The sequence below is a fragment of the Oryctolagus cuniculus genome, chromosome 20 (assembly GCF_964237555.1).
Source record: "Oryctolagus cuniculus chromosome 20, mOryCun1.1, whole genome shotgun sequence".
Classification (NCBI taxonomy): domain Eukaryota; kingdom Metazoa; phylum Chordata; class Mammalia; order Lagomorpha; family Leporidae; genus Oryctolagus; species Oryctolagus cuniculus.
The window spans coordinates 20967358-20990862 of record NC_091451.1 but is presented as its reverse complement, the minus strand read 5'-3'; the positions used below and the strand labels follow the sequence as shown (position 1 = coordinate 20990862).

General features: G+C 59.0%; 1 protein-coding gene across 4 annotated transcripts; it reads left to right on the top strand.

Annotated features, from left to right (window-relative positions):
- The first annotated feature begins 3286 nt into the window (after window positions 1–3286).
- Window positions 3287–22134, top strand: RPS6KL1 (ribosomal protein S6 kinase like 1). 4 transcript variants are annotated; one of them, XM_051826232.2, is made up of 11 exons: window positions 3287–3470; window positions 4822–5091; window positions 8215–8339; window positions 9176–9268; window positions 16578–16625; window positions 17323–17455; window positions 18516–19112; window positions 19907–19996; window positions 20128–20210; window positions 20788–20883; window positions 21076–22134. In XM_051826232.2, exons 2-11 carry the CDS (start codon window positions 4842–4844, stop codon window positions 21184–21186), a joined length of 1626 nt encoding a protein of 541 aa, XP_051682192.1. In that variant the 5' UTR covers window positions 3287–3470; window positions 4822–4841; the 3' UTR covers window positions 21187–22134. The 4 variants fall into 4 exon arrangements, with proteins under 4 accessions (XP_051682192.1, XP_002719691.1, XP_008270264.1 ...); XM_002719645.5 differs by lacking the exon at window positions 3287–3470 and adding an exon at window positions 3629–3797; XM_051826233.2 differs by lacking the exon at window positions 3287–3470 and adding an exon at window positions 4225–4701.
- Window positions 22135–23505: the final 1371 nt, after the last annotated feature.

The following is a 23505-nucleotide window of genomic DNA, read 5'->3' as shown; positions in this document are numbered from 1 at the left end:
GTCCCAGCCCTGTCCTCTTACAGACTGCGGCTTACAGAGCTAAGGCAGCTGAGGGTCCTGAGTGGGCGGGCTTTGCGGCGGGCTTCTGGGGTGGGGTTGAGCCGGTAGAGGCGGATTGCGGGGCGGGGGCGGGGAGTTTCTCGTGGTGGTGGTGGAGGGCTGTCAGTCACGTAGGCAAGGCTGTGGGTGCTTCAGATCTGCTTGCGTTCTCGCTCCATCACTGGTCTTTTCCCAGTTCCTGGATCTGAAGTGCCCCTTGGGGCCTTTGCTCATCCGTTTCCTGTGCCAGGAAATCCTTCGCTCTCCCCACACGCAGTCCCTCGGCTGGGGGGAGGATGAGGTGTGCATCACCTGTAACTCAGCCACAGTGCACTTCCTCTCTCCCAGACACCCGGCCCCGCCAAGCCAGGGCTGGTCTCATCACTGTCGGATGCAGCCAAGTACACAGTTACAGATATAAGCACCCGAAGTTGTTTTTTTTTTATTTATTATTTTTTTTTATTTTTTTTTTATCGAAGTTGGTTTTAACACCAGAAATAAAATACTTGGCTTAAAAACAGAGACCACTGGGGCTGGTGTTACGGCATAGCGGGTTAAGCCATTGCCTGCAGCAGAAGATGGTCCAAGTGCTTGGGCCCCTGCACCCACATGGGAGACGCGGAAGAAGCTCCTGGCTCCTTGCTTCAACCTGGCCCAGCTTGGGCCATTGTGGCCATTTGGGAAGTGAACCAGTAGATGGAAGACCTCTCTCTCTGCCTCTCCTCCTCTCTCAAATAAATTAATCAATTTTAAAAAAGAATAGATAACATTTTTCAAAAGTACTAATCGACAGTGTAGTTTTAGGATTTAAATGAGGTGTTGCCGGATTCACATTAAATACTGAATGCAAGAGCTCTTGGGGCCGGCGCTGTAGTGGAGCAAGTAAAGTTGCCGCCTGCCATGCTGGCATCCCATATGGGTGCTGGTTCGAGTCCTGGCTACGCCACTGCCAACCCAGCTCTCTGCTATGGTCTGGGAAAGCAGTGGAAGATAGCCCAATTCCTTGGGCCCCTGCACCTGTGTGGGAAACCTGGAAGAAGCTCCTGGATCCTGGCTTCGGATCACACGTCATGTCCCACACAAGTCTTGGAGAGGAAGACAGTTCCCATATTGTTGCTACTCAGGGATCCGGGCTGACGGAGGCTCTGTGCCTTGGCGGACAGGAGCTTCCCTGACCCGGAAGGCAGCTGGAAAAACCAGGTGAACTATGTATTGGCTCTGAGGCGTGCAGCCCACAGCCGTCCACGCTCTGTCCCCCAGCATTTCACAGCAAGTCCCACGGCTCAGCCCAATTTCCAAAGGCACAGAGAAGGGTGACTCGACCCTGCGCCAGAATGACACTGGACTGTGGGAACTCTTTAAAGTCCTGCCACAGTTTGCTCTGGGTTTCTGGTAGATAACTCTATCAGGCTAAGCAGTGCTGTCACGACTTTGTTTAGGTTTGTCAAGGAAGAACTCGTTTCTATCATGAATGAGCGTTAACTTTTATGCCGTCTGTTTGGCGTGTGAATGTTTTGCAATATTTCCGTAGATTGCTCTCTGCCCTCTGCACCCACCTTTTCTGCTGAATTCCTTCTTATTCTTTAGAGTTCATCTGTTCGTTCAGCCAATATTTATTGAGCAATACTATATGCTGGGTGCTCCTCCAGGCACTTGGCTCTTACACTCTGGTAGGGGAGAAAATAAACACACACACACACACACACAAAACCAAATAGGCAGGCTGGCACTGTGGCACGGCGGGTGAAGCCGCAGCCCGGGAGGCCTGCATCCCATTGTGGAGCGCTGGGTGCAGCCCAGCTCTTCCTGGGCCCTTTCCAGCTTCCTGCTAATGCATCCTGGGAGCCTGCCGATGATCACGCAACTACTTGGGTCCCTGCCACCCACGTGGGCCGCCTGGGGGCTGTGAGCATTCGGTGAGTGGACCAGGGGGTGAAGATTTCTCTCTCCCCCTCCTCCCTTCCTTCTCTTCCTCCTCCTTCTCTCTCTCTCGCTCTACCTTTCAAATAAGTGAAAATAATTAAACTTATTAACCAAATAGGTAAATTGTGTTCCATGCTAACATGGTATAACACGAGGCACAATTGAAAAAAAAAAAAAAGCAGCAGCAGGTGAGGGTAAAGGAGAATGGAGGGTGAGGTGTAGTCGGAACAAGGAAGTCTGCACTGGTCAGTGACTCAGAGCAGCTGGGCAGGCAGATGTCTGGAGAACACGGCGCAGCTGCAAGACCAAGACTTGGGCTGGCAGCTGCGCGCCGTGTTCCAGGGAGCTGGGCGGGGCTGATAGAAGACAAGAAGGACCTGGGGCGGGGGGAGTGACATAAGGGGCCTGGAGACCGAAGCAGGGGTTTTGAGTTTTTCTTGGAGTACGATGGGAGCCTTGCAGGGTTGGGGCGGAGGAGGCACGGAATCTGACTTGTGCTTTGGGAGGGTCTCGGGTGTGGTGTTGAGATGCCCGCAGGGTGGCAAGGCAGGACCAGGAAGACAGGTGGAATTGCCCAAGTAAAGATGCGCCTGCAGCAGTCACAGCAGCGGGGTAAGAAGTGTTTGGATTCTAGGTATTTTTTTTTTTTTGATTTATTTTATTTTATTTGAAAGGCAGAGTTACAGGGAAAGAGGGAGAGTGAGAAAGATCTTCCATCCACTGGTTCACTCCTCAAATGGCCGCAGCAGCTGGGGCTGGGCCAGGCTGAAGCCAAGAGCCAGAAGCTTCCTCTGGATCTCCCACATGGGTGGCAGGGGCCCCAGCACTAAGGCCATCTCTGCTGCTTTCCTAGCAGGGAGCTGGGTCAGAAGTGGAGCAGCCAGGACTTGAACTGGCGCCCGTGTGTGCTGCAAGCATGGCAGGCCACAGTTTTACCTGCCAGGCTACAAAGCAAGTGAAGATGGCCCAAGTGCTTGGGCCCTTGCCACCCGTGTGTGCGTGGGGGGTGGGTGAGGGGGAGAGAGAGACAGAGACAGAGAGAGGAGAGAGAACTGCTCTCTGATGGTTCACTCCAGAAATCCTGCAGATCTCAGAATTTCAATCCTCGGAACTCAACAGAGATCAGCCACGTGGGCCATCACCTGCTGCCTCCCAGGGGCTGCACTGGCAGGAGCTGGAGTCAGGAGCCCGAGTCAGGGCTCCAATTCCTGCAGGCGGATGTGGAAGGCGAGCATCTTACCCACTAGACCGTGCCGCGGTCTTGAATTCTAAGCTCAGTTCAGATATCACTTCTTCCAGGAAGCCTCTGTCCCCAGGGTGGGTCCCAGCCTCCCGCGCCGCTTCTTTCTCACAACTTCACTGCGTTCTTCGCTCCCTGGTTCCCGCAGTAGCCCGCAAAGCCCCTATGGCCAAGAACAGAGCTGCCCAGCTTGCCCATCGCTGCGTCCCAGCATCTAACGCGGAGTAGGCTCGATGCGGGGCCATGAACTAGCTGAAGAAATGAACAGGTGCGGGGAGTCCTGGGTTAACTGGCTTGGGCACCTTTGAGACATCCCCTCGCACATCCCTGGGTGACCGGAAACCGCCCCGCCCCCACACGGCGCTGCTCTGCGGCTTTAAGGGCCTCCCCCAGCCGAGCCGGGCTGTGATTGGTGGTTTATTCTAACGGATGGAGGATGAGCTCATCCGCAGCCAATGGCCCGGGCCACAGCCGGCGGGACCCCCGCACCTGGCCTAAGCGCGGCACTGCCGCGGCTCCCGGTGCGGGCGAGGGTGAAGGGGCGGTGGCTGCCGGATAGGTCCGGCCCAGCGGACCAAGCGCCTGGCTCGGGCAGGTACGGGGTTTGCCCGGCTCCTCCTCCGTCCTCCGCAGGCGAGGAGGCCCCCTCCTCTCGCTGCTCGGGCCGGCCTCCCGTGGCTGTCCCCGAGGAGCAGTGCACCTTGCGTGCGGGGGACACGCCCGGGCGGGGTGGCCCCCTGAGGCTGAGCCTCCTGGAGCGGCTTGGGCCAGGCCTCAGAGGTGCAGAGCCTGAGCTCCGGGAGCTGGGACAGAGCGGCCTCCCTGCACCCCCAGGCCGCATGCATGCATGCACCCCTCCTATCCGGGGCTCAGCGGGCTGCCGGCTCGGGACGTGGGTTTCCCTCTCCACCCACCGCCCATCCAGTCCTCTCCTGCCTGTTAGGCCCGACCGCTTCCCCATGGCTGGGGGACTGCCGTGGTGGCGGGGGCAGTGGAGGGGCCCCTTCTCTCCCGCTTCCGCTGCTCTGACCCTTCCACCCCGGGGAGGAGCTGCCATGGCCTCCGGGGTTTCCCAGAGGCGGTGGGGAGGGTCAGAGCCATCCTTGCGGAGGTCTGGGTCACCCTGCCCGCCTCCCTCGGCCAACTCCCTCTAAAGTGGCAGCTTCCTCTGCCGGCGGAGGTGGGCGCCCAGCCCCCGGGCTTGGTGGAGGTCCTCACTGGCTGACCGTACTGATCTCAGCCTAGAGGGGGACAAAGCAGGGCAGGGACAGTCTGTCCTGGCCAGAGAGAGACGCCTGGGAGAGGAGAAGCAGGCGGGAAGCTGGAGACAGGCAGGGCGGGACCATGTGCAGGGTGGCCTCTGAGCTCCCCGTGTACTGGACGCCGGGTTCCTCTGTGGAGCAGGGGTCAGAGGACCCCGCAGCTCTCTGGGTAGAAGCTTGAGAAATCCTGGCTGAGCGGAATTGGGTCGAGCAGAGTCTTATCCTGTTATAGCCCAGGTAGGAAGGGTATGGCCCCACCAAGGGGCCAGGAGGCGAATCCGGGTCTCCCCAGTATTCAGCGGAGGAAGCCAGGGGGTCTTCTGCCTAGGTCCTCCCTAATGTGCCGCCTCATTCCAGACCCCAGCCGCAAGACAGCCATGAGCCTGGTGGCCTGCGAGTGCCCGCCGGGCCCCGGCCTGGAGTCGGAGCCCTGCTCACGGGCACGGTCCCAGGCCCGTGTGTACCTGGAGCAGATTCGCAACCGCGTGGCCGCAGGACCGCGCGACTACCTGGTGGACGCGGCCACTCAGATCCGGCTGGCCCTGGAGCGTGATGTCAGCGAGGACTACGAGGCAGCCTTCAACCACTACCAGAACGGCGTGGACGTGCTGCTCCGCGGCGTGCACGGTGAGGGCCTGGCGCGAGGGGCAGGGCGGTGCAGGGCTCGTCCGTCCCCCGGCTGCCCTGCCCTCTGCCCATGCGCACAAGTGGGCAGCGCGCTATGCTGGAGGTGATACTAAGAACGAGTTCCTACCAAGGTGTTTCAAAAAGTTCGTGGAAAATGGAATGGAAGGTTTATTTGGTGCAAAAAAGCTTTTTAAAACTTTTTAAAAGAGTTGTTCATTTAAAAGGCAGAGCAACAGAGAGAGAGGGACAGGAAGAGAAAGAGAGAAGATGGCTACAACAGCCAGATCAGAGCCAGGCCAAAGACAGGACCAGGAACCCCATCCTGGTCTCCCACATGGGTGCAGGCACCCATGGGTACTTGGGCCATCTTTCACTGTTTCCCCAAGCCCATCAGCAGGGGAATCAGAGGTGGAGCAGCCAGGACTTGAATCTGCACTCCGATATGGGATGCTGGCATTGCCAGCCGTGGCTTAACCCACTGCACCACAATACTGGTCCTGGTGGAAAAAAATTAAATCTGTGCATAATTTTCTCATAGTATGTATTTTTATAACTTTTTTGCAATTTTATTTTAAGATTTATTTATTTATTTGAAAGTCAGAGTTACACAGAGAGCGGAGAGGCAGACAGAGACAGAGGTCTTCCATCCGATGGTTCACTCCCCAATTTGCTGCAACTGTCGAAGCTGCGCCGATCCGAAGGCAGGAGCCAGGAGCTTCTTCTGGGTTTCCCACATGAGTGCAGGGGCCCAAGCACTTGGGCCATCTTCTACTGCTTTCCCAGGCCATAGCAGAGAGCTGGATCAGAAGTGGAGCAGCTGGGTCTCAAACCAGTGCCCATATGGGATGGCCTGGCTTCAGGCCAGGGTGTTAACCCGCTGCACCACAGCAGTGACCCCTGAAATTTTATTTATTTGAAAGGCAGAGAGAGAGAGAGAGAGAGAGAGAGAGAGAGATCTTCCACCTGCTGGTTCACTCCCCAAATACCTGCAACAGCTGGGGCTGGACCAGGCCAAAGCCAAGAGCCTAGAACTCAATCCGGGTCTCCCATATGGGTGGCAGGGACCCAAGGACCTAAGCCATCACCTCTGCCTCTCGAGATGCACATTAGCAGGAAGCTGGGGTGGGCCTGGAGCTGAAAGCCAGACACTCGGGAAAGCAGTGGAAGGTGGCCCAGGTCCTTGGGCCCCTGCACCCACGTGGGAGACCCGGAAGAAGCTCCTGGCTCCTGCCTTCGGATTGGCCCAGCTCTAGCTGTTGCAGCCAGTTGGGGAGTGAACCAGTGGATGGAAGACCTCTCTCTCTCTCTCTCTCTCTGCCTATCCTCTATTTGGGTAATTGTGACTTTCAAATAAATAATAAATTTAAAAACAAACAAACAAAAAAGAAAGCCAGGCACTCTTCTATGGGATGCGGGTATACCAAGTGGCATCTTAACCACTGTGCCAAATGCCCTCCATGTCTATGAACTTTTATTTTTATTTATTTATTTGAAAGGCAGAGTTAGAGAGACAGAGAAAGGTCTTCCATTTGATAGTTCACGCCTCAAGTGGCCACAATGGCCAGGGCTGAGCCAGGCCGAAGCCAGGAGCCAGGAGCTTCATCTGGGTCTCCGTGTGGATGGCAGGAGCCCATGTACTTGGGTCACCTCGTGCTGCCTTCCCCAGGCCGTTAGCGGGGAGTTGGATCAGAAGTGGAGCAGCTGGGACCCAAACTGGCATCACAGGCAGCAGGCGGCTTTGCCTGCTATGCCACAGTGCCAGACCATCCATGAGCTTTTTAAAGACTCTTTATGGAGCCGGTACTGTGGTGCAACCAGTTAACACCCTGGCCTGAAGCCAGGGCATCCCATATGGGTGCCGGTTCGAGACCTGGCTGCTCCAATTCCGATCCAGCTCTCTGCTATGGCCTGGGAAAGCAGTGGAAGATGGCCCAAGTGCTTGGGTCCCTGCACCCATGTGAGAGACCCAGAAGAAGCTCCTGGCTCCTGGCTTCGGATTGGCGCAGCTCCGGCCATTGCGGCCAATTGGGGAGTGGACCAGCGGATGGAAGACACCTCTCTCTCTCTCTCTCTCTCTCTCTGCCTCTCCTCTCTCTGTGTAACTCTGACTTTCAAATAAGTAAATACATCTTTTTTTTAAAGACCCTTTATAAGTGCATGGACTTGAAAACTATTTGCCCCAACATAATCGTTTTCTTCTGTTTTTTTCCATGAACTTCCTGAAGTATCTGCGTATATGCTGGGCACTGTGGTAAGGGCTTTAGCTGTAGTAGCTCATTTGGGCCTCGCAGTCAGAGAGACTTCTGTATTTGCTGTTGGATGTAGTTCTCAGCCCTACAGGAACCGTGTTTACTCCTGCTCATCCTTTCCAGAGGGGGGAACTGGGACAAGGGCAGCTGGAAAGCCTGCTCGGGCTCCATGGCTAGCAGATGGCTCTGGAGGCTGTGCACCTGCCCCACTGCACCTGACTTCCTGGGCTGGGCCGGGCCGGGCCTCTGCCCTCAGGAGCTTGGAGCCAAGAGACTGGGGAGGTGCTCAGAGAGAAGTGTGGGGAGGGAAAGGGGAAACCAAGGCCACACTGGGCCAACCTGGGGCATCCTCTGGAAGTCAAAATCCCACTGTGAGCGCTGCAGAACAGTAGGGGCTTTGGCTGAAGGAGCAAACAGTGTTCCAGAGAGACAGCAAGGGCGAGCAGGGGAGAGTGGAGGCCTGCTGGGGCTGAGGCCAGGTCTGGGCAGGAGCTGGGTCCCGCCTCACCCTTCCTACCCTCCTGCCCCGAAACCTGTCCAAGCCTGGGCTTCCAGCCTGTCCAGAAACTTCTTTCACAAATGGAAGAAGCAAGGCTTTCTGGAAACTTCTATGTCCTGCTCCAAACAAAATAGGTGTGAAAATCCCCACCCCGTGTGATGGCAGCCGGAGAGATGGTGGGTGCCACTGGAAAGGGGGGGTGGGCTGGGAGTGACCACGGCACCCAGCCTCCCAGCCAGAGGGGCTCAGGAGCAAACACGGCGGCAGAAGCCGCTGAAGCCAAAGCTTCCAAACAGGAGCCAGCCTGTGCAGGGCAGAGGGTGGACCCCGTGGGCGCGGGGTCTCAGGGTCCTAGAAACGCTTGTCCCCCTATAGTTGACCCCAACAAGGAGCGATGCGAGGCTGTGAAGCTGAAAATCACCAAGTACCTGCGGCGCGCGGAGGAGATATTCAACTGCCACCTGCAGCGCACGCTGGGCGGCACGGCCAGCCCTGGCACGGTGAGGGGGCCCCTCCCCAGGGACCAGCGCGGGAGACCCCACGCTGGACGCGTGGCGGAGGGCGGAGCCACTGGTGTGCGCCAGGTCACCCCTCGGGGCCTCTAGCTTCCGGCGCTCTCCAACGCGCACAGCCCCTTCCTTTCCGCTTCCTGAACCACCCCCAGTTTGGTCTCGTGCCGTAGCGGAGCCTGAACCAGCCCGCGCACACAGGCTGGCGCCTGCGCACATGCAAAGTCTCCCCGTGAAGATTCTGCTATGAATGGGCACACGGCGGGTATCTGGGGCACGTGAGGGGACTTTGAAAAGCGGAGTTGATCTGAGCGAAAGAATGTTGAAGCCCACGCATGTGGCTTTTCTGAACCCGGCGGGCCGGCCCCAGCCGTATAGGGACGTGCACTTGTGTCACAGGTGTGCGCAGCCAGGCACACAGGTGCAACCAGACACGCACGCGTGCCCTCCTGGGCTGGCTGCATCTGGAAGGCTGCCTGGTCTCAGAGCAGGTGCCAGGGCGTCCCAGGGTATTGTTCACCCCCACCCTGGGAGCACTTGCCTGCTGGGGAGGGGGCTTTGGACTCTGGGTTCTGAGCCCCCAGGACTCCTTGGGCCTTGGGCTAGGACTGGGAGGAGGAAGTGCTGGGGGAAGAGGTTAGGCCTGCTTCCCTGGGTCAGTGGACCAGTCCCAGCCTGCTTCTCTGTAATCTGGGGTCAGCTTGGCCCCCGGTCCCGCCCTCGGTGGCCCCCACCACTCTCCTGGCAGCCTGAAGCCGCTGCCCACGGCCTGGGGCGGCTGCTGTGGCCCAGGCTGAGTCTGTGTGTCGCCTCTTTTCCCTCTGCAGGGTTTCAGCAGCCTGAGGCTCAGGCCCATCCGCACACTGAGCTCTGCCCTGGAGCAGCTGAGGGGCTGCAGGGTGGTTGGGGTCCTGGAGAAGGTGAGAGCGGCCGGGGGGGTGGGGGTGGGGTGGGGCGGGGCGGGCAGAGAGCCTCCATGCTGCCCTTAGCAGCCGCCCCTCTCCTCCAGAGGGGACAGCGGCTGTCCCAGTGGCTTCCACCACCCCCACCCCCGCATCCACTGGGGAGGACATGGCAGGTGGGGGGTGGGAAGGACAGAAGGCAGCCAGACGACCCCTCCCAGAGTCCTTGGCTCAGACACAGAACCCCACTCCCCAGAGACTACACGCGGAAACCTCAGGGGAAACCGCACCCCGGGCGCCCGCCAGCACTTGCTGCCCTGGTGGCTCCCACTGGCCCCCACCCACACTCGCTGTGCACCCCCCAGCTGCAGCCAAGAGTCTGTCCCCACCGGACCCAGCTGAGAGCTCCTGCGGCTGCAGTGTGCCTGTCTCCAGACACCTGTCTGGCACCAGCCAGGGCCCTGGCAACGCTGCCTCTTCCGCTCCTGGCATCCCCAGTCCCGCTCCGGGCCCCATTCGGTCTTAATTCAGGGCAGACAGGAAGACAGGGGAGGGCGTGCAGCCCTGCCTTAAGGCTGTCCCTGAGGGAGGAGGAATCAGAGGGAGAAAGAGGTCGAAGGAGGGCCGAGCCACTCTGATCCACCCCTGCGCCCCACCCAGCGCGCCCTGAGTGCTCTCGAGAGCAAGCCTTGCCCAGCCTGGCTCTGGATCAGCGTCACCTGGGCAGCTTCTGAGCGGGCAGAGGCCTGGGCCCCGCCTCCCACCTGCGCCCAGTGCTCTAACTTAAACCCCGGCCCTGGGGGAGGGGTGTGTGTGTGTGTGTGTGTGTCTGTGTCTGTGTGTCTGTGTGTCTGTGCGCATGCGCGGGGGCTGTGGCGTCTCAGGGCCTGTAGAGAAAAGGAGAGCAGGGTGTACTCCCCAGGCCCACGCGCAGACAACACACTGCCAGCCACGGCCAAGCCCCCTGCCTCTCCGAGCTTTGACTTCCTCATTGCCCAGCAGGGCGGGAATCTTCCTGCCAAGGCGTGATCTGGGATGGAAAGTAAAATCGTTTTTGGGAAAGGCCTGGCACAGGCTAAGAGGTTTAGCGCGTTGTGTGATGGCTCTGGATAGGAGTGACAAGAGCGCGAGGTGGCAGGCTCCCAGCGCCGGCCCTGCTGCAGCTGCTTCTCCCGGGCCCTGGAGGAGGCCCAGGCTGTCAGCGGAGGCCCCACCAGCTTCCAGCTGCGCTGGTCTCAGTGGCTGCAGCCTGGCCTTGGCCAAGCTCAGCCGCTCTCGCGGTAGCTGGGCTGGGTGTGACCGCCGCCATCCTCCCAGTGAGCTGTCTGTGAGTGTGAGGGGGCTCTCAGGCCGAGCTGAGTACGTTTAGGAAAGGTGGCTTAAAGTAATGTGTTATTTTGAAAATAATTATATATATATATATAAAAGATTTATTTATTTATTTATTTGAAAGGCAGAGTTACAGAGGCAGAGAGAGAGAGAAGTCTTCCATCCACTGGTTCACTCCCCAGATGGCCACAACGGCCGATACTGCGCCAATCCGAAGCCAGGAGCCGGGAGCTTCTTCCAGGTCTCCCACATGGGTGCAGGGGCCCAAGCACTTGGGCCATCTTCCACTGCTTCCCCAGGCCACAGCAGAGAGTTGGATCAGAAGTGGAACAGCCGGGACTTGAACCGGCGCCCATATGGGATGCTGGCACTGCAGGTGGCGGCTTTACCTGCTACGGCACAGTGCCAGCCCCAATAAATTTATATACTGAAATTTTATTTATTTGAAAACCATAGAGAGGAAATCTTCCATCTACTGGTTCATTCCTCAAATGCCTACAACAGCCAAGACTGGGTCAGGCTGAAGCCAGGAGCCTGGAACTCAATATGGGTCTCCCTCATGGGTGGCCGGGAACCAAGTACTGAAGCCATCGCCTGCTGCCCCCCACAGGGGCGTTAGCAGGAAGCTGGACTTGGGAGTGGAGCTGGGACTTGAACCCAGGCCTCTGATAATGGATGGCAGCACTGAGTCAAACACTGCCCCTTACTTTTTTTTTTTTTTAATTATAGGAGTTCTCAGTACTTTTAGGATGTAAAGGCATAGAGGGAGGTCAGAGATGCAGAATTCCCAAATTTGTTTAAACCCAGAACACACATGTGCAAAGCGCCAGAGACATCTGCAAAACACAGCTTTAGCCAAGCCCTCTGCCTCCTTTACCTGTGTCGTGTGCAAGCCGGGAGCAGCCCTTTCCCTACGTTGGGAAACCGATTAGGGTGACTGGGCCTGGGGCCCCGGGGCCAGGCCTGGATGCGCTGTTGCTCTCGTTCTGTTCCGCGGCTCTACCTAGGCAGAGGGGGCCAACAGCAGCCTCGGACCCTTACAACCCCCCCCCCCCCAGCATGGATGAAAGAGCTTCTCGGGTGGTCCTTCAGTGAGGTGAGGCTGGAAGGGGGTGGGCTGGAGCAGCTGGGATGCGGAACGTTCAAGGTCTGGGGACCAGGGTGTTTGCTGAGCCTCATCGGGAGCCGCGTCCGCCAAGTCGCTTCTGGTTTGATTTGGCTCACGCTCGGGTTTGATTTTAACCGTTACCGGCACTTTAAAATGTGCAGATTTCACATAAAAGTCCAGATTTCCTAATTCTTTAGAAAAGTCAGAAAATCCAGCTGTGCTGGGCTCAGCCCCACGTGGCCACCGGGGGGGGGGGGAAGGGCGGCCACTGCAGATGGGTTGTGCCTGTCCCCACCCTGGGACCGTCCAGTTCCCCGGGTTGTTTTTTGATCTAAACCCCTTTCCCTCTCACCCTCCCAGCTTCTAGTAATCCGTTTACAACTCATCATTTACTGCAATTATTCTCTTCTTTTTGTTTCCTTTCATTCTGACTTTTCCACAAATTACTCTGTAATTGCAGGGTCTTCTTTGTAAACATTTTATTTCATAATTACCGTCTCACTGTCACAATTAATAAACCACACCGGTTTCCCCTATTTTAATTTTTAAAAAGATTTATTGTGTATTATTTGAAAGGCAGAGTGACAGGAGGGAGCGAGCGAGAGAGGGATCTTCCATCCACTGATTTACTTCCCAAGTGGCTGCGATGGACAGGGCTGGGCCAGGCTGAAACCGGGAGCCCAGAACTCCATCCGGGTCTCTCCCATATGGCTAGCAGGGGCCCAAGGACTTGGGCCATCTTCTTCTGCTTTCCTAGGCCACAGCAGAGAGCTGGACTAGAAGCAGAGCAGCCAGGACTGCAAGTGGAACTCATATGGGCTGGCAGCTTTGAGAGCAGCGGCTTAACCCTCTGCCACAGTGCTGCCCTCAACCCCTTTCTCTTGTGGACTGCCCAGTTCCAGGGGCTACTTGAAGCTCTGGGACCTGTGGGTTCCATGAGAGATCAGTGTCTTGGTTGTGGTTAGCTGCGTTTCAAGATCTGGATGGCCACACGTGACCAGCAGCACGTGTGTAGAGAGTGCAGGTGCGTGGTGCTGCCACGTAGCAGGAAGTTCCATTGTGCAGCGATGCATTCGTTCAGAATGTATTTGAGAGACAGAGGGACAGAGAGAAAGAGAACTCCCATCTGCTGAGTTACTGCCCACATGCCAGGAGCAAGGAACTCAATCCAGGTCTCCCACATGAGACAGGGATCCAGGAGCCGGGAGCCAGGAACTCAATCCAGGTCTCCCACGAGGCAGAGACCCAGTTACTCAAGTCATCACAGGGCTGGCATTAGCAGGAAGCTGGAGTTAGGAGCCAGGGCCAGACATTCCCATTTGGGACTGACCTACAGATGGTCTTAACCGTGAGACTGACCACCTGCCTAGCCCAGTGCTGCATTTTAATAATCAGCTCACAGAGGCTAAAACAGGTGCAAAGGTGACCAGACAGTGCTCTTTCCGGGCCGCCAAGCCAAAGAAGGGCATTTCTCTCACTGGGTTGCATTAATAGGGAAAAGCCCCTCTGCTGCACTTTTGGGACAGAATGAAAGAGAAGAGGGTTTGAAACAAAGTCTCCCAGCATCCTACCTCACTCCAGATAATCACTGTTCACGTTTTTGGTCTAACTCTGGATAAATAGGGAGATTTCAGTTAAACACACACACACAATTGCTTCCATGTATGGGTCAAGTTTTATTTCTGGCTTCCGCACCCTTTGCAGCTGATTCTTGGACCCTAAGTCAGAAGGCCTTGCCCAGGACAAAGTGGTGGGGAATCCCACTTGGCAAGGAACAGTGGGGAATTATCTGGGGTGTCGGTACTTGTGGGAAACTCTGTTCTTCTAAATGACCCTGGGGTTTTTATCCTTTCTCTTTCAAACATTGCACAAGTTTGGTCAGGAGCCAGGGCCAGGCAAGGTGCCACCTCTCACTGTTGGAGGAGCGACCTCTGGTGGTGGGAAGGAACAGCTCACGCCTGCTGCAGGCAGGGCCCTGCGTGCTCATCCTGTCCATTGCCTTCCTGGGGAAGCTGGGGCTCAGGGGCATAAGCACTTGCCAGGGTCGCCTGGTTGAGCCACCGGCTGAGTCTGCATGGCTCCAGGATCAGGCTGTCTGGATTCAACACCTGACTCTTATCACTTCTTAGAATTGGGATGGGGCGGGAGGCAGGGGAGGAACGGCGCTGTGGTATAGCAGGCTAAGGAACGCCTATGGCTAAAGCCTGTGGCACCAGCATCCCATATGGGCACCAATTTGAGTCCTAGATGCTCCTCTTCTGATCCAGCTCTCTGCTGTGGTCTGGGAAAGCAGTAGAAGATGGCCCAAGTCCTAGGGCCCCCTGTGCCCACCTGGGAAACCTGGAGGAAGCTTCTGGCTCCTGGCTTCGGATCAGCCCAGCTCTGGCCATGGTAGCCATTTGGGGAGTGAACCAGCAGGTGGAAGATCTTTCTCTGTCTCTCTCTCCCTGGACAGGGCTGGTGTTACAACACCAGCATACCATATTGGAGTGCCAGCTGCTCCTCTTTCCTCCAGCTCTCTGCTAATGTGCCTGGAAAGGCAGTAGAGGATGGCCCAAGCTCCTGGGCGCCTGCCACCCACGTGGAGGACCCGGATGGGGTTCCTGTGTCCTGGCTTTGGCCTGGCGCAGCCCCAACTGTTGCAGCCATTTGGGGAGTGAACCAGCACGTGGACAATCTCTCTCTCTCTCTCTCTCTTTCTCTCTCTTTCTCTTCCTCTCTCACCGCCTTTCAAATAAATAATTCTTAAAAAAGAAAAAAAAGCAGGACTGTAGGCAACATAAACTCCTTAAATCTCAATTTCTTCATCAACTAAATGGGTCATTAATAGCTTGCACTTTGTAAGGCTGTGGGAATAAAATTAAACGTGTGTAAAGTGCTTAGCACGAGGCCGGCGCCGCAGCTCAATAGGCTAATCCTCCGCCTTGCGGCATCGGCACACCGGGTTCTAGTCCCAGTCGGGGCGCCGGATTCTGTCCCGGTTGCCCCTCTTCCAGGCCAGCTCTCTGCTGTGGCCAGGGAGTACAGTGGAGGATGGCCCAAGTGCTTGGGCCCTGCACCCCATGGGAGACCAGGATAAGTACCTGGCTCCTGGTTTCGGATCAGCGCGGTGCGCCGGCCGCAGCACGCCGGCCGCGGTGGCCATTGGAGGGTGAACCAACGGCAAAAAGGAAGACCTTTCTCTCTCTCTCTCTCTCTCACTGTCCACTCTGCCTGTCAAAAAAAAAAAAAAAAAAGTGCTTAGCACAGAGCACGTGCTTTATAGCAAAGAAATGGGCCCTCTGGTCATGTTCTCTCCAGGTTACAGGTGTGTTCTGCATTGGCACAGGCTGCCACTGAACTTGAACTGTCCACTTCCGGGGAGTGCCCCTGGTGACCCTCGGGCTGCTCTGCGCCCATTTTGCAATTAAGAAGAGTGAGGTTCCGAGCAGCTGTGTGACCAGCAGACTGTCACGGGTCCCGTTAGGTGGAGGAGGGGGAAATCAGTGCACTTGCCCGAGAACCAAACCTTCCCTGACCCGAGGCTGCATCCTCCAATGCTGCCGGGGGCCTGGCCCCCACCCACGCCATGGCTGGCCAGGGACCTTGCTGGGGTGTCTCTAGGGCAGGCCAGCAGCCAAGAAGTCACAGCACCCGGGGGTGCTGCTCTTGCCTCCACAGGTCCCTCTTCTGGACTAAATTCTCTGTTTTTCTGCCCCTATGCACCGCGGGGCCCCTTCTACAGCTGGGGCGCACCCCTGCCCACCACAGAGAAGAGTCAAGGGCCCAGCTCCAACAAGGTCCTGACCCCGCCATTGGCAGATCATGGGAGAGGGAGAGGGAGAGAGGAGGGCAGAGAGGGAGAGGGAGAGGGAGAGGGAGAAGGAGAGGGCTGCTCTCCAAAGAGCCTGCAGGGAGAATCTCATTGATAGGAAGGGGGGGAGCAGGCATTTGGCCTCGCAGTTAAGATGCCAGCTAGGATTCCTGCAGTTCGTCCTGGAGCGCCTGGGTTCTATTCCCGGCTCTGGCTTCTGACTCCAGCTTCCTGCTAATACAGATCCTGGGAGGGGATGTCTGAAGTCAATGGGTCCCTGCCACTCACATGGGAGTCCTGGCTTGTGTTCTCAGCTCCTGGCTTAAGCCAGGGCCAGTCCCCTGGCCGTTGTAGGCATCTGGGAAGTGACTCAGCAGATGGGAGCGCTGTGTGTGTGTGTGTGTGTGTGTGTGTCTGTATCTCTGCCTCTCAAATAAATTAATAATATAAAAGGAGGGGGCGAAGCACAGCCCAGGAGCCCGGGGCCTCTCCAAGCCTCCGAAGCAAACATCCCGAGGAAGTGGCTGCTCCGAGGGCCCTTCCAGCCCTGACCCCTCCGACCCTGCAGGATGGCGGGGCTCCAGCTGAGGCATGGGGTGAGGGTTGATCCCCCGGGAATCAGGTGGAAGAGGGCCTCCAAAACTCCCCTGGCCTGGCCCAGCAAGGGCAGGGAGCAGGGACGTGCTTGTCACCGGGGATCCTTCCCCTCGGTGGCAGCTGAGGCTCTGGGCCACTCCCTGCATGGGTGGAGCTCCTGCTGTACCTCTGAGCTGCGCGGCACTCAGAGTGGTCCCTGCCCTCACAGAGGTCGCCGTTCAGGGGGGACACAGGACACTGGACACGGTGATGAGGCACCCCTGAGGGTGAGCCTACACAGCTCCAGACCCTAACCTCAGGAAGGCTTCCAGGAGGAGGTAGCACCAGAGCTGAGACCTGCAGGTTTAGCAGGGGTGGATGAGGAGGCGCCCTCAGTGCCTGCCCCCTGCCTTTCCCTGGTGTGAGTCTGCCTCAGTGGAGGAACCTGGGAGACTGGGCTGGGGCTGCGGAGCCCCAGGAGGGAGCAGGTGCCTTAGCTAGTGCCTTCTGGACTTTGGCAGGTGCAGCTGGTCCAGGACCCAGCCACCGGAGGGACCTTCGTGGTGAAGGCAGGTGCCGCCCAGCCCCTGCCATTGCTCGTTCTCCTGGGGGCGTTCTCAGGGCTGGTGGGACCCCCGCCCAGAAGCTGCATGGGAAGTGCACGCCCCTCCAAGTGCAGAGGCTGCATGTTCTGCCCTTGAGCACCCTGCTTGTCGTACACACACACACGTACACTCACACACATGCCCACACACTCACAAACACACTCGTGCACACACACACATACTCATGCACACAGATGCACTCACACATGCACAACTCATACCCACACTCATACACACACATGCCCACACACACATGTATACACATGCCTACATGCACTCATGTACACAGATGCACACTCACACATGCACACATACACAACTCATTCACACACTCATACACACATGTACCCACATGCCAACGCACACACGCACACTTGTGCACACACACACTCGTGCACATGCACACAGATGCACACTCACACGTGCACACATATACAACTCATGCACATGTGCACACACACAGTAATGTACACACACGTGCACCCTCACTACTTCACACTTGACCGGGGCAGGTTGTGGGAGGACCTGGGGTGTGGGCCAGGCCAGGGACGGGGGACAGCACTCGCTACTCAGCGTGGCTCCGACTCTTCATCTGAGTGCGCCTTACCAGCACAGCCCCTGGCCTGCTCCCCGCTGATCCGCCTGCCCTGCCCCTCCCCAGAGCCTGCCCAGGTGCCACACGGTGAGCCAGGAGCGGCTGACGGTCATCCCGCATGGGGTCCCTTACATGACGAAGCTGCTGCGGTACTTCGTGAGCGAAGACTCCATCTTCCTGCACCTGGAGCACGTGCAAGGTGAGAGCCGGCAGGGCCTGGCAGCCCGTGGGCCTGGAGGCACTGTCATCACCTGCTGCACCCTGGGCCAGGCGGGGCCGGCACCGGAAGCACAGCCGGGCTTTCCTGGGCTGCTGTGAGCCCCTGTGTGGTACCAGGAGCAGAGGACATCCTGGAGAGGACATGCACACCCTGGTGGGCCGGAGGGCATTTATGCAGCGGTCGCCTCGCTCACATTTCCTCCAGCGCGGGCTCACTCCATTGCTCTGGTCTGTTCCCATCCCTCCGAGTGTCCTCATGGGATGCGGTGAGTGGAGCTGTAAGGACAGGAAATGGACCACACACAGACATTCTCAATGGCGGGAATGATTTTTTAAAAAGTTGTGTATCTATCTAGCATCTGTCTACATATCATCTGTCATCTATCTTTCCATCCTGAACCATCTATCTACATGTATTTGAAAGCCAGAGAAAGAGAAAGAGAAAGAGGTTCACTCCCCAAATGCCCAGCACAGCCAGAGCTGGGCCAGCCAGCAGCCAGGAGCCCAGAGCTCAATCTATGTCTCCCCCGGGCTGGCAGGGATCCAAGGACCCGAGCCATCGCCTGCTGCCTCCCAGGGTGCTCACCAGCAGGAAGCTGGAGTTAGACGCAGACGTGGGATTCTAGCCCATGTGACCTAACATGGGGTGCAGGCGTCACAAGTGGCGACTTAACGGCCACACCCAGCGCCTATCTGGGGTGGTGACATGGCATCATTGTAGACCGTGCCTGGCCTTCTTCAAATGTCACTGTGCCATAATCCCTTAAACGATAATTCCATGCCATTCAACACTGGTGAACCCACCACGCAAACCCAGGGCCTCACTCCCGCTTCCCATCTGCCCTGTGGTCGAGCACCCATGGCATGTGGAGGAGGGGAGGCTTTCTGGGCTGGGGGTGGGATGGAGCAGAGGAGCCGAGGCTGGACCAGGCCAGGCCCCGCCCCCCAGCAGCCCTGGGAGGAACCAACCGGAACCGCGGGGAGGTGGGTACGGGATGGACCTGGCGGCCACGTTCTTCCTCTCCCATCGGCCCGGCCAGGAGGCACCCTCTGGTCCCACCTGCTCTCCCAGGCGCGCCCCCAGCATCCTGGGCTCAGGCCCGGCTCCACGCAGGAGAGGACGAAGGCTCAGCTCAACGCCTGCCTCAGCCTCCGGACCCCGGCACGGCTCCCCAGCGGCCACAGCCCCGGGCAGGACACACTCCCCCTGGAGCCTCCGCGGACTTCTCAGAGCCTGCCCCCCGCCAGGGGGCCCCCGGCACCCCGGCCCCACAAAGCCGCTGACGGGGAGCCCACAGCCAGGACCACCTGCTCCTCCGACCTGCCACGGACCCCGGCTGGCCTCCTGCACCTTCACGCCAGGCGGGCTGGCCAGAGCTCGACTCCCGGGCTCCCTCGGGGGCTCTCTTGGGTTCACCAAGGGGCAGGCCGGGTGCTGAGGGCCTGTGGCCAGGGTAGAGGTCAGAGCCGCCCGCCGGCCGACGCGGCTGACCTGCGGCGCGGCAGGGCCTGGAGCGTGAGCGAGGAGCAGGTGCGGCGGTGGGCGGCGGAGACGCTGCTGGCCCTGGAGGCGCTTCACGAGCAGGGCGTGCTGTGCCGGGACCTCAACCCCCGGAACCTGCTCCTGGACCAGGCAGGTGGGTGCCCTGGCCATCGCCACCTGCCCTGCCCCTCAGGTGGGAGACCTGCAAATCCCCAGAGGAGGGAGCGCCCCACAGTCATGGGGTTTGCCTAGGACTTGGGGTGGGGAACATCTGGCCCGCGGACCATAGAAGCCCCACAAAATCATTTGGTCTGTCCCTGGAACTCAAAATTCAGTAAACCAGTGGGCTGATTTTTTTTAAAAAGATTTATTTGAAAGGCAGAATTACAGAGAGTGAGAGAGAGAGAGATCTTTAACCTGCTGGTTCACTCCCCAAATGTCTGCAACGCCTGGGGCTGGGCCAGGCTAAAACCAGGAGCCTGGAACTCCATCCAGGTCTCCCATGTAGGTGGCAGGGGCCCAAGCACTTGGGCCATCATCCGCTGCTTTCTCACATTAGCAGGGAGCTGGGGCAGAAGTGGGGCAGCCGGGACTCCAGCTGGCGCTCCTGTGGGATGCCGGCGTCACAGGCGGTGGCTTATCCCACTATGCCACTGCACCAGCCCCAGATATAGCAGGCTAATTTTGAAGTTGATAATTGTTGTGTATGGTCTGTGAATGATGTTACAGACATGCAAACGGCCTTGGTAGAAGCAAGGTTCCCCAGCCCCGTGCAGCAGGGCGCCAGCTCCCAGGGGCAGCCCGCCGTCTCTGCCTCCAGAGACACTGGCTCCCGCAGTGTCTGTGCTCGGGGGAACCCTGGAGCCCCCCCCAACCCTCAAAGCTGCTCAGTGACGGCAGCTCCCCCATCTCTGCCCCCGTGTTTCTCTGCACACACCGGACGAAAAGGTCACATCCGGCTCACGTACTTCGGCCAGTGGTCGGAAGTGGAGCCCCGGTGCAGCAGCGAGGCCGCGGACCGCCTGTACAGCGCCCCAGGCAAGAAGGGGCGCTTGGGGGCCTAGCGTTGGGTGCCTCTGTGTGGGCTGCGCCTGGGGGCTGTGGGTGTCAGAGGGGGCAGGCCGGGTCCCGGTGGGTGAGACTGGATGGGGGCGTTCTTGTTCCCACAGAGGTGGGGGGCATTTCTGAGCTGACCGAAGCATGCGACTGGTGGAGCTTCGGGTCTCTCCTGTATGAGCTGCTGACCGGCATGGTGAGTATGAGCAGGGAACAGCTGGAAGGGTGCAGTGTCATCGGGGCACAGGCCTGACTGCTCCCTCCTGCGCAGTGCAAATCCCCTCCCGGAGCAGGGCCCCTGGCCTTCCTCCTGGGAGCTCCCTGCAGCTCATCCGTAGCTGCTCTCCAGGGCTGCACCTCCGCTTGCACACCAAGCCCCTGCCTTGGCCCCAACAGGCAGTGTGCCGCGGCCTGCAGTCACAGGAGAAGGTCCCAGTGCTGTTCCCAGTAGGGGGCCTGCCTTGACTACAACTCTCATGGATGCTTCTAGCCAGCTGGCAGCTAGAGGGATCTGGATCCAAACCCCACACTCAGCCCCAATCCCACTCACTCAGTCCCTGAGCCTGCTCCTTGTCCCCCATAGCTGACACTTGTCAGTGTCAGGGCTGTAGCACAGGGTCTGGCACCCAGCCAGCAAAGGGCAGCTGCACGCGCCACCCTCGCCATCATGTGACCGCTGTCTGCAGCAGGGGAGGGGAGGGGGAATCCTGGCAGCCAGCGAGTATGGACCTTCCTGAGGCTGCTTCCGCAGAGCCCCGCCTGTGTCCTCCCAGGCACTGTCGCAGAGCCACCCCTCAGGAATCCAGGCCCACACCCAGCTCCAGCTGCCAGACGGGCTCAGCCGCCCCGCAGCCTCCCTGCTGACGGAGGTGAGATGACGGCTCAGCCTTTGGGTGGGGGGCGAGGGGGCAGAACCGCCTGCTTGTTCTCCACGCTGAGTGACCATTTTCTACATCCTGGGGTGGACATCCACCACCGATGTCCACTAGGACAAAACGGGGAACCCCCGGAGGCCTGCTCACACTGGCGGTGCTGGGGGTGTTCGCTGGCTCTCTCTGCAGTTGCTGCAGTTCGATCCCGCCAGGCGCCTGGGTGCTGGAGGAAGCGGCGTCAGCAAACTCAAGTCGCATCCTTTCTTCAGCGCTATCCAGTGGAGCACGCTGGTGGGGTAAGGGGCGGGGCAGCGGCCCGTCTGGAGCTCCCCCACCTCTGCCTGGGCCCAGGGCTGCCCCTCTGCCCCATGGGCTTCAGGCGAAGACTACAGGGCAGCTGCCCTTCCTGCTCAGAGGCGGTCATGGCCACTCCCGAGAAGCCCCAGGGAAGGGACAGCACGGCCAGCCCCGCTGCTGTGCCGCTGGCACCCCTGCGGCCAGCAGGCAGCAGGCACCTGTCGGTGCAGACCCACCGCGGCGGAGCGCGCCTGCTGTCACACCAGCTCTGAACCCCCGACCAGCTGCCAAGCTGCCTACTCGCTCACTGCCATGTGGTGCCCCCTTGGGAGACTTGGAGACTTGCGGATACTAAGCCAGGGCTGTCCTAGCCGATTATCAGTCATGCAACTAGCAGGCTGCTTCCACGAGGAGCCCTGGCCGCAGGGCTGGGGAGTGGGGCGAGTGGGGTTACAAAGATCCACTGCCCACTGCCGGCTTGCCCCCCCTTCCTCGTGGAGCCAGGGCAGGAGGGGTGATGTGCACCTTTGGCACTTTCTTCCTCCAAAGTCCGTGTCAGGGGAGAGGGGCGCCTGGGGAACCCAGGGAATCAGGAGGATGAAGGAGGCAGCTGAGACAGGCCCTGACCCCCAGGGCTCCCTTATCAGGCACTGGCTGCCGTTCTGCCCACTGATTCCAACCCCTCTGGGAAGGAGAAGCCACACAGCTCATGGACTGCCACTCAGACGTTCAGCCAGAGGCAACACGTTTCTGGGTTCTAAGCTGGGGCAAGTGGTTACCCCAGACAGTCCCCCAGGTTTGGGCTCCTCAGCACTCACCTTGTCACCGGGGTGTGGCCCGAGACAAACTCCCGGCAGACTGGGGCAAAGGACCGGGAAGGTGCACCCTGATTCTTTCTGGTCCTCACCTTCCTGGGGCTTGCCCAGCCCCCCAATAAAGCCTGCTTTTGCCTGCGGTGTCCTGGCTTTGTGAATGCAACGGGAGCAGCCTCCAGTGACTGCCCCGGAGCTCGAATGAGGGGCAGGAGCCACTGGGGAATGGGACAGGAGACCAGCTTGCAGCCGCAGAGCAGCCTGGGACTTCAGGGCAAGGGGTGGCATGTGTTCTGTCGGGAGGAGGAAAAGCAGCCTTGGGAAGGGGAGTCCTCCCAGGCCGCGACACGAGCCCCTGGGAAAACAGAGGCTCACGGTTCACCAGGGGCACTGCAGCCTGGCAGAGCTGGTTCAGGCTGCGTCCCTTCTGCTGCGGTCCCACGGCAGACCAGCTGCCTCATGGAGCCTAATCTGCTGACGGCCACCCAACAACTGGCACTGTTAGGGCTCAAGTCTAGGATACAGCAGTGCCAGCCCCGACAGGACGCACGGATGAGGCTAAAAATGCCTACTTTGTGGTTTATCCTGGACCTTGCCCTGAAGCCAGTTCTTTTGTACCCACCAGCTTAGCTCTCCCCTCTGGGACCCACTTCCTTCCTGTGGCAAACCCCCACTGAGGGAAGGCCTCAACACCAGCGACGTCAGCAGACTGTGGAGAGAGAAGCCAGGGTTGAGGCTAGACCCCACCAAGCCTGTTACCTAGGTAACAGCCGGCCTAGGGTAGCTGCCAGTCCTGCCCACTCGCACTGACCTCAAGCATGTGGTACCTGCTCGGCAGTCACGTCCAGGTGAGGGTACGGGGCCCCACCCTTCCCCGAACTCCAGGTGCACGTGGGCTTCTCCCAGGCAGGGACCGAGCCTTCTGACAGCAGACTGCTGGGCCAAGGGGCTCACTGGAAGGAAGCCAAGCGCAGGCACTACAGGGCTTTCCTGGTGGTCAGTGGTCAGCGTCTACCTTCTCCACTCCCCCTCCTCGCTGCTCACAAGCCTGCAGCAGCTGGGGCGGGTCAAGCTGAGGCCGGGAGCCAGAACTCCAGCCAGGTCTCCCGCTCGGGTGGCAGAAACTGCTTGAGCCAAGCTTCACTGCTTTCAGGTGCACGTTAGCAGGGAGCTGGATCGGAAGCCAGAAAGCTGGAATCAGACTGGCACTCTGATCCGTGATGCAGGTGTCCCGAGTGGCTGTCCCACCTGCAGCACCACAATGCCCACCCCTGGGGTCCAACGGTGGGCTCCCCCTTCTACAGCTGACAGAAGTACTGCGTAGGGGCAGGCATCGGGGCACGGGTTCAGCTACACCTTGGGACGCCTGCATCTCACAGCAAGAGTGGCAGGGATGGAATCTCGTCTCTGCTTCCAAGGCGGCTTCCAGCTGATGCACCTGCGAGGCAGCAGATGACGACCCAAGTACTAGGGCCTCTGACACCCGCGTGGGAGACCAGGACGGAGCTCC

What these genes read in the sequence shown, in the direction of transcription:
- RPS6KL1 (XM_051826232.2), top strand. Translation starts at nt 4,842, where the DNA reads ATGAGCCTGGTGGCCTGCGAGTGCCCGCCGGGCCCCGGCCTGGAGTCG. An exon ending in CCTGCTCCTGGACCAGGCAG is followed by an intron (nt 19,113 to 19,906) that starts GTGGGTGCCCTG and finishes CCGGACGAAAAG; the next exon opens with GTCACATCCGGCTCACGTAC. An exon ending in ATGAGCTGCTGACCGGCATG is followed by an intron (nt 20,211 to 20,787) that starts GTGAGTATGAGC and finishes GTGTCCTCCCAG; the next exon opens with GCACTGTCGCAGAGCCACCC.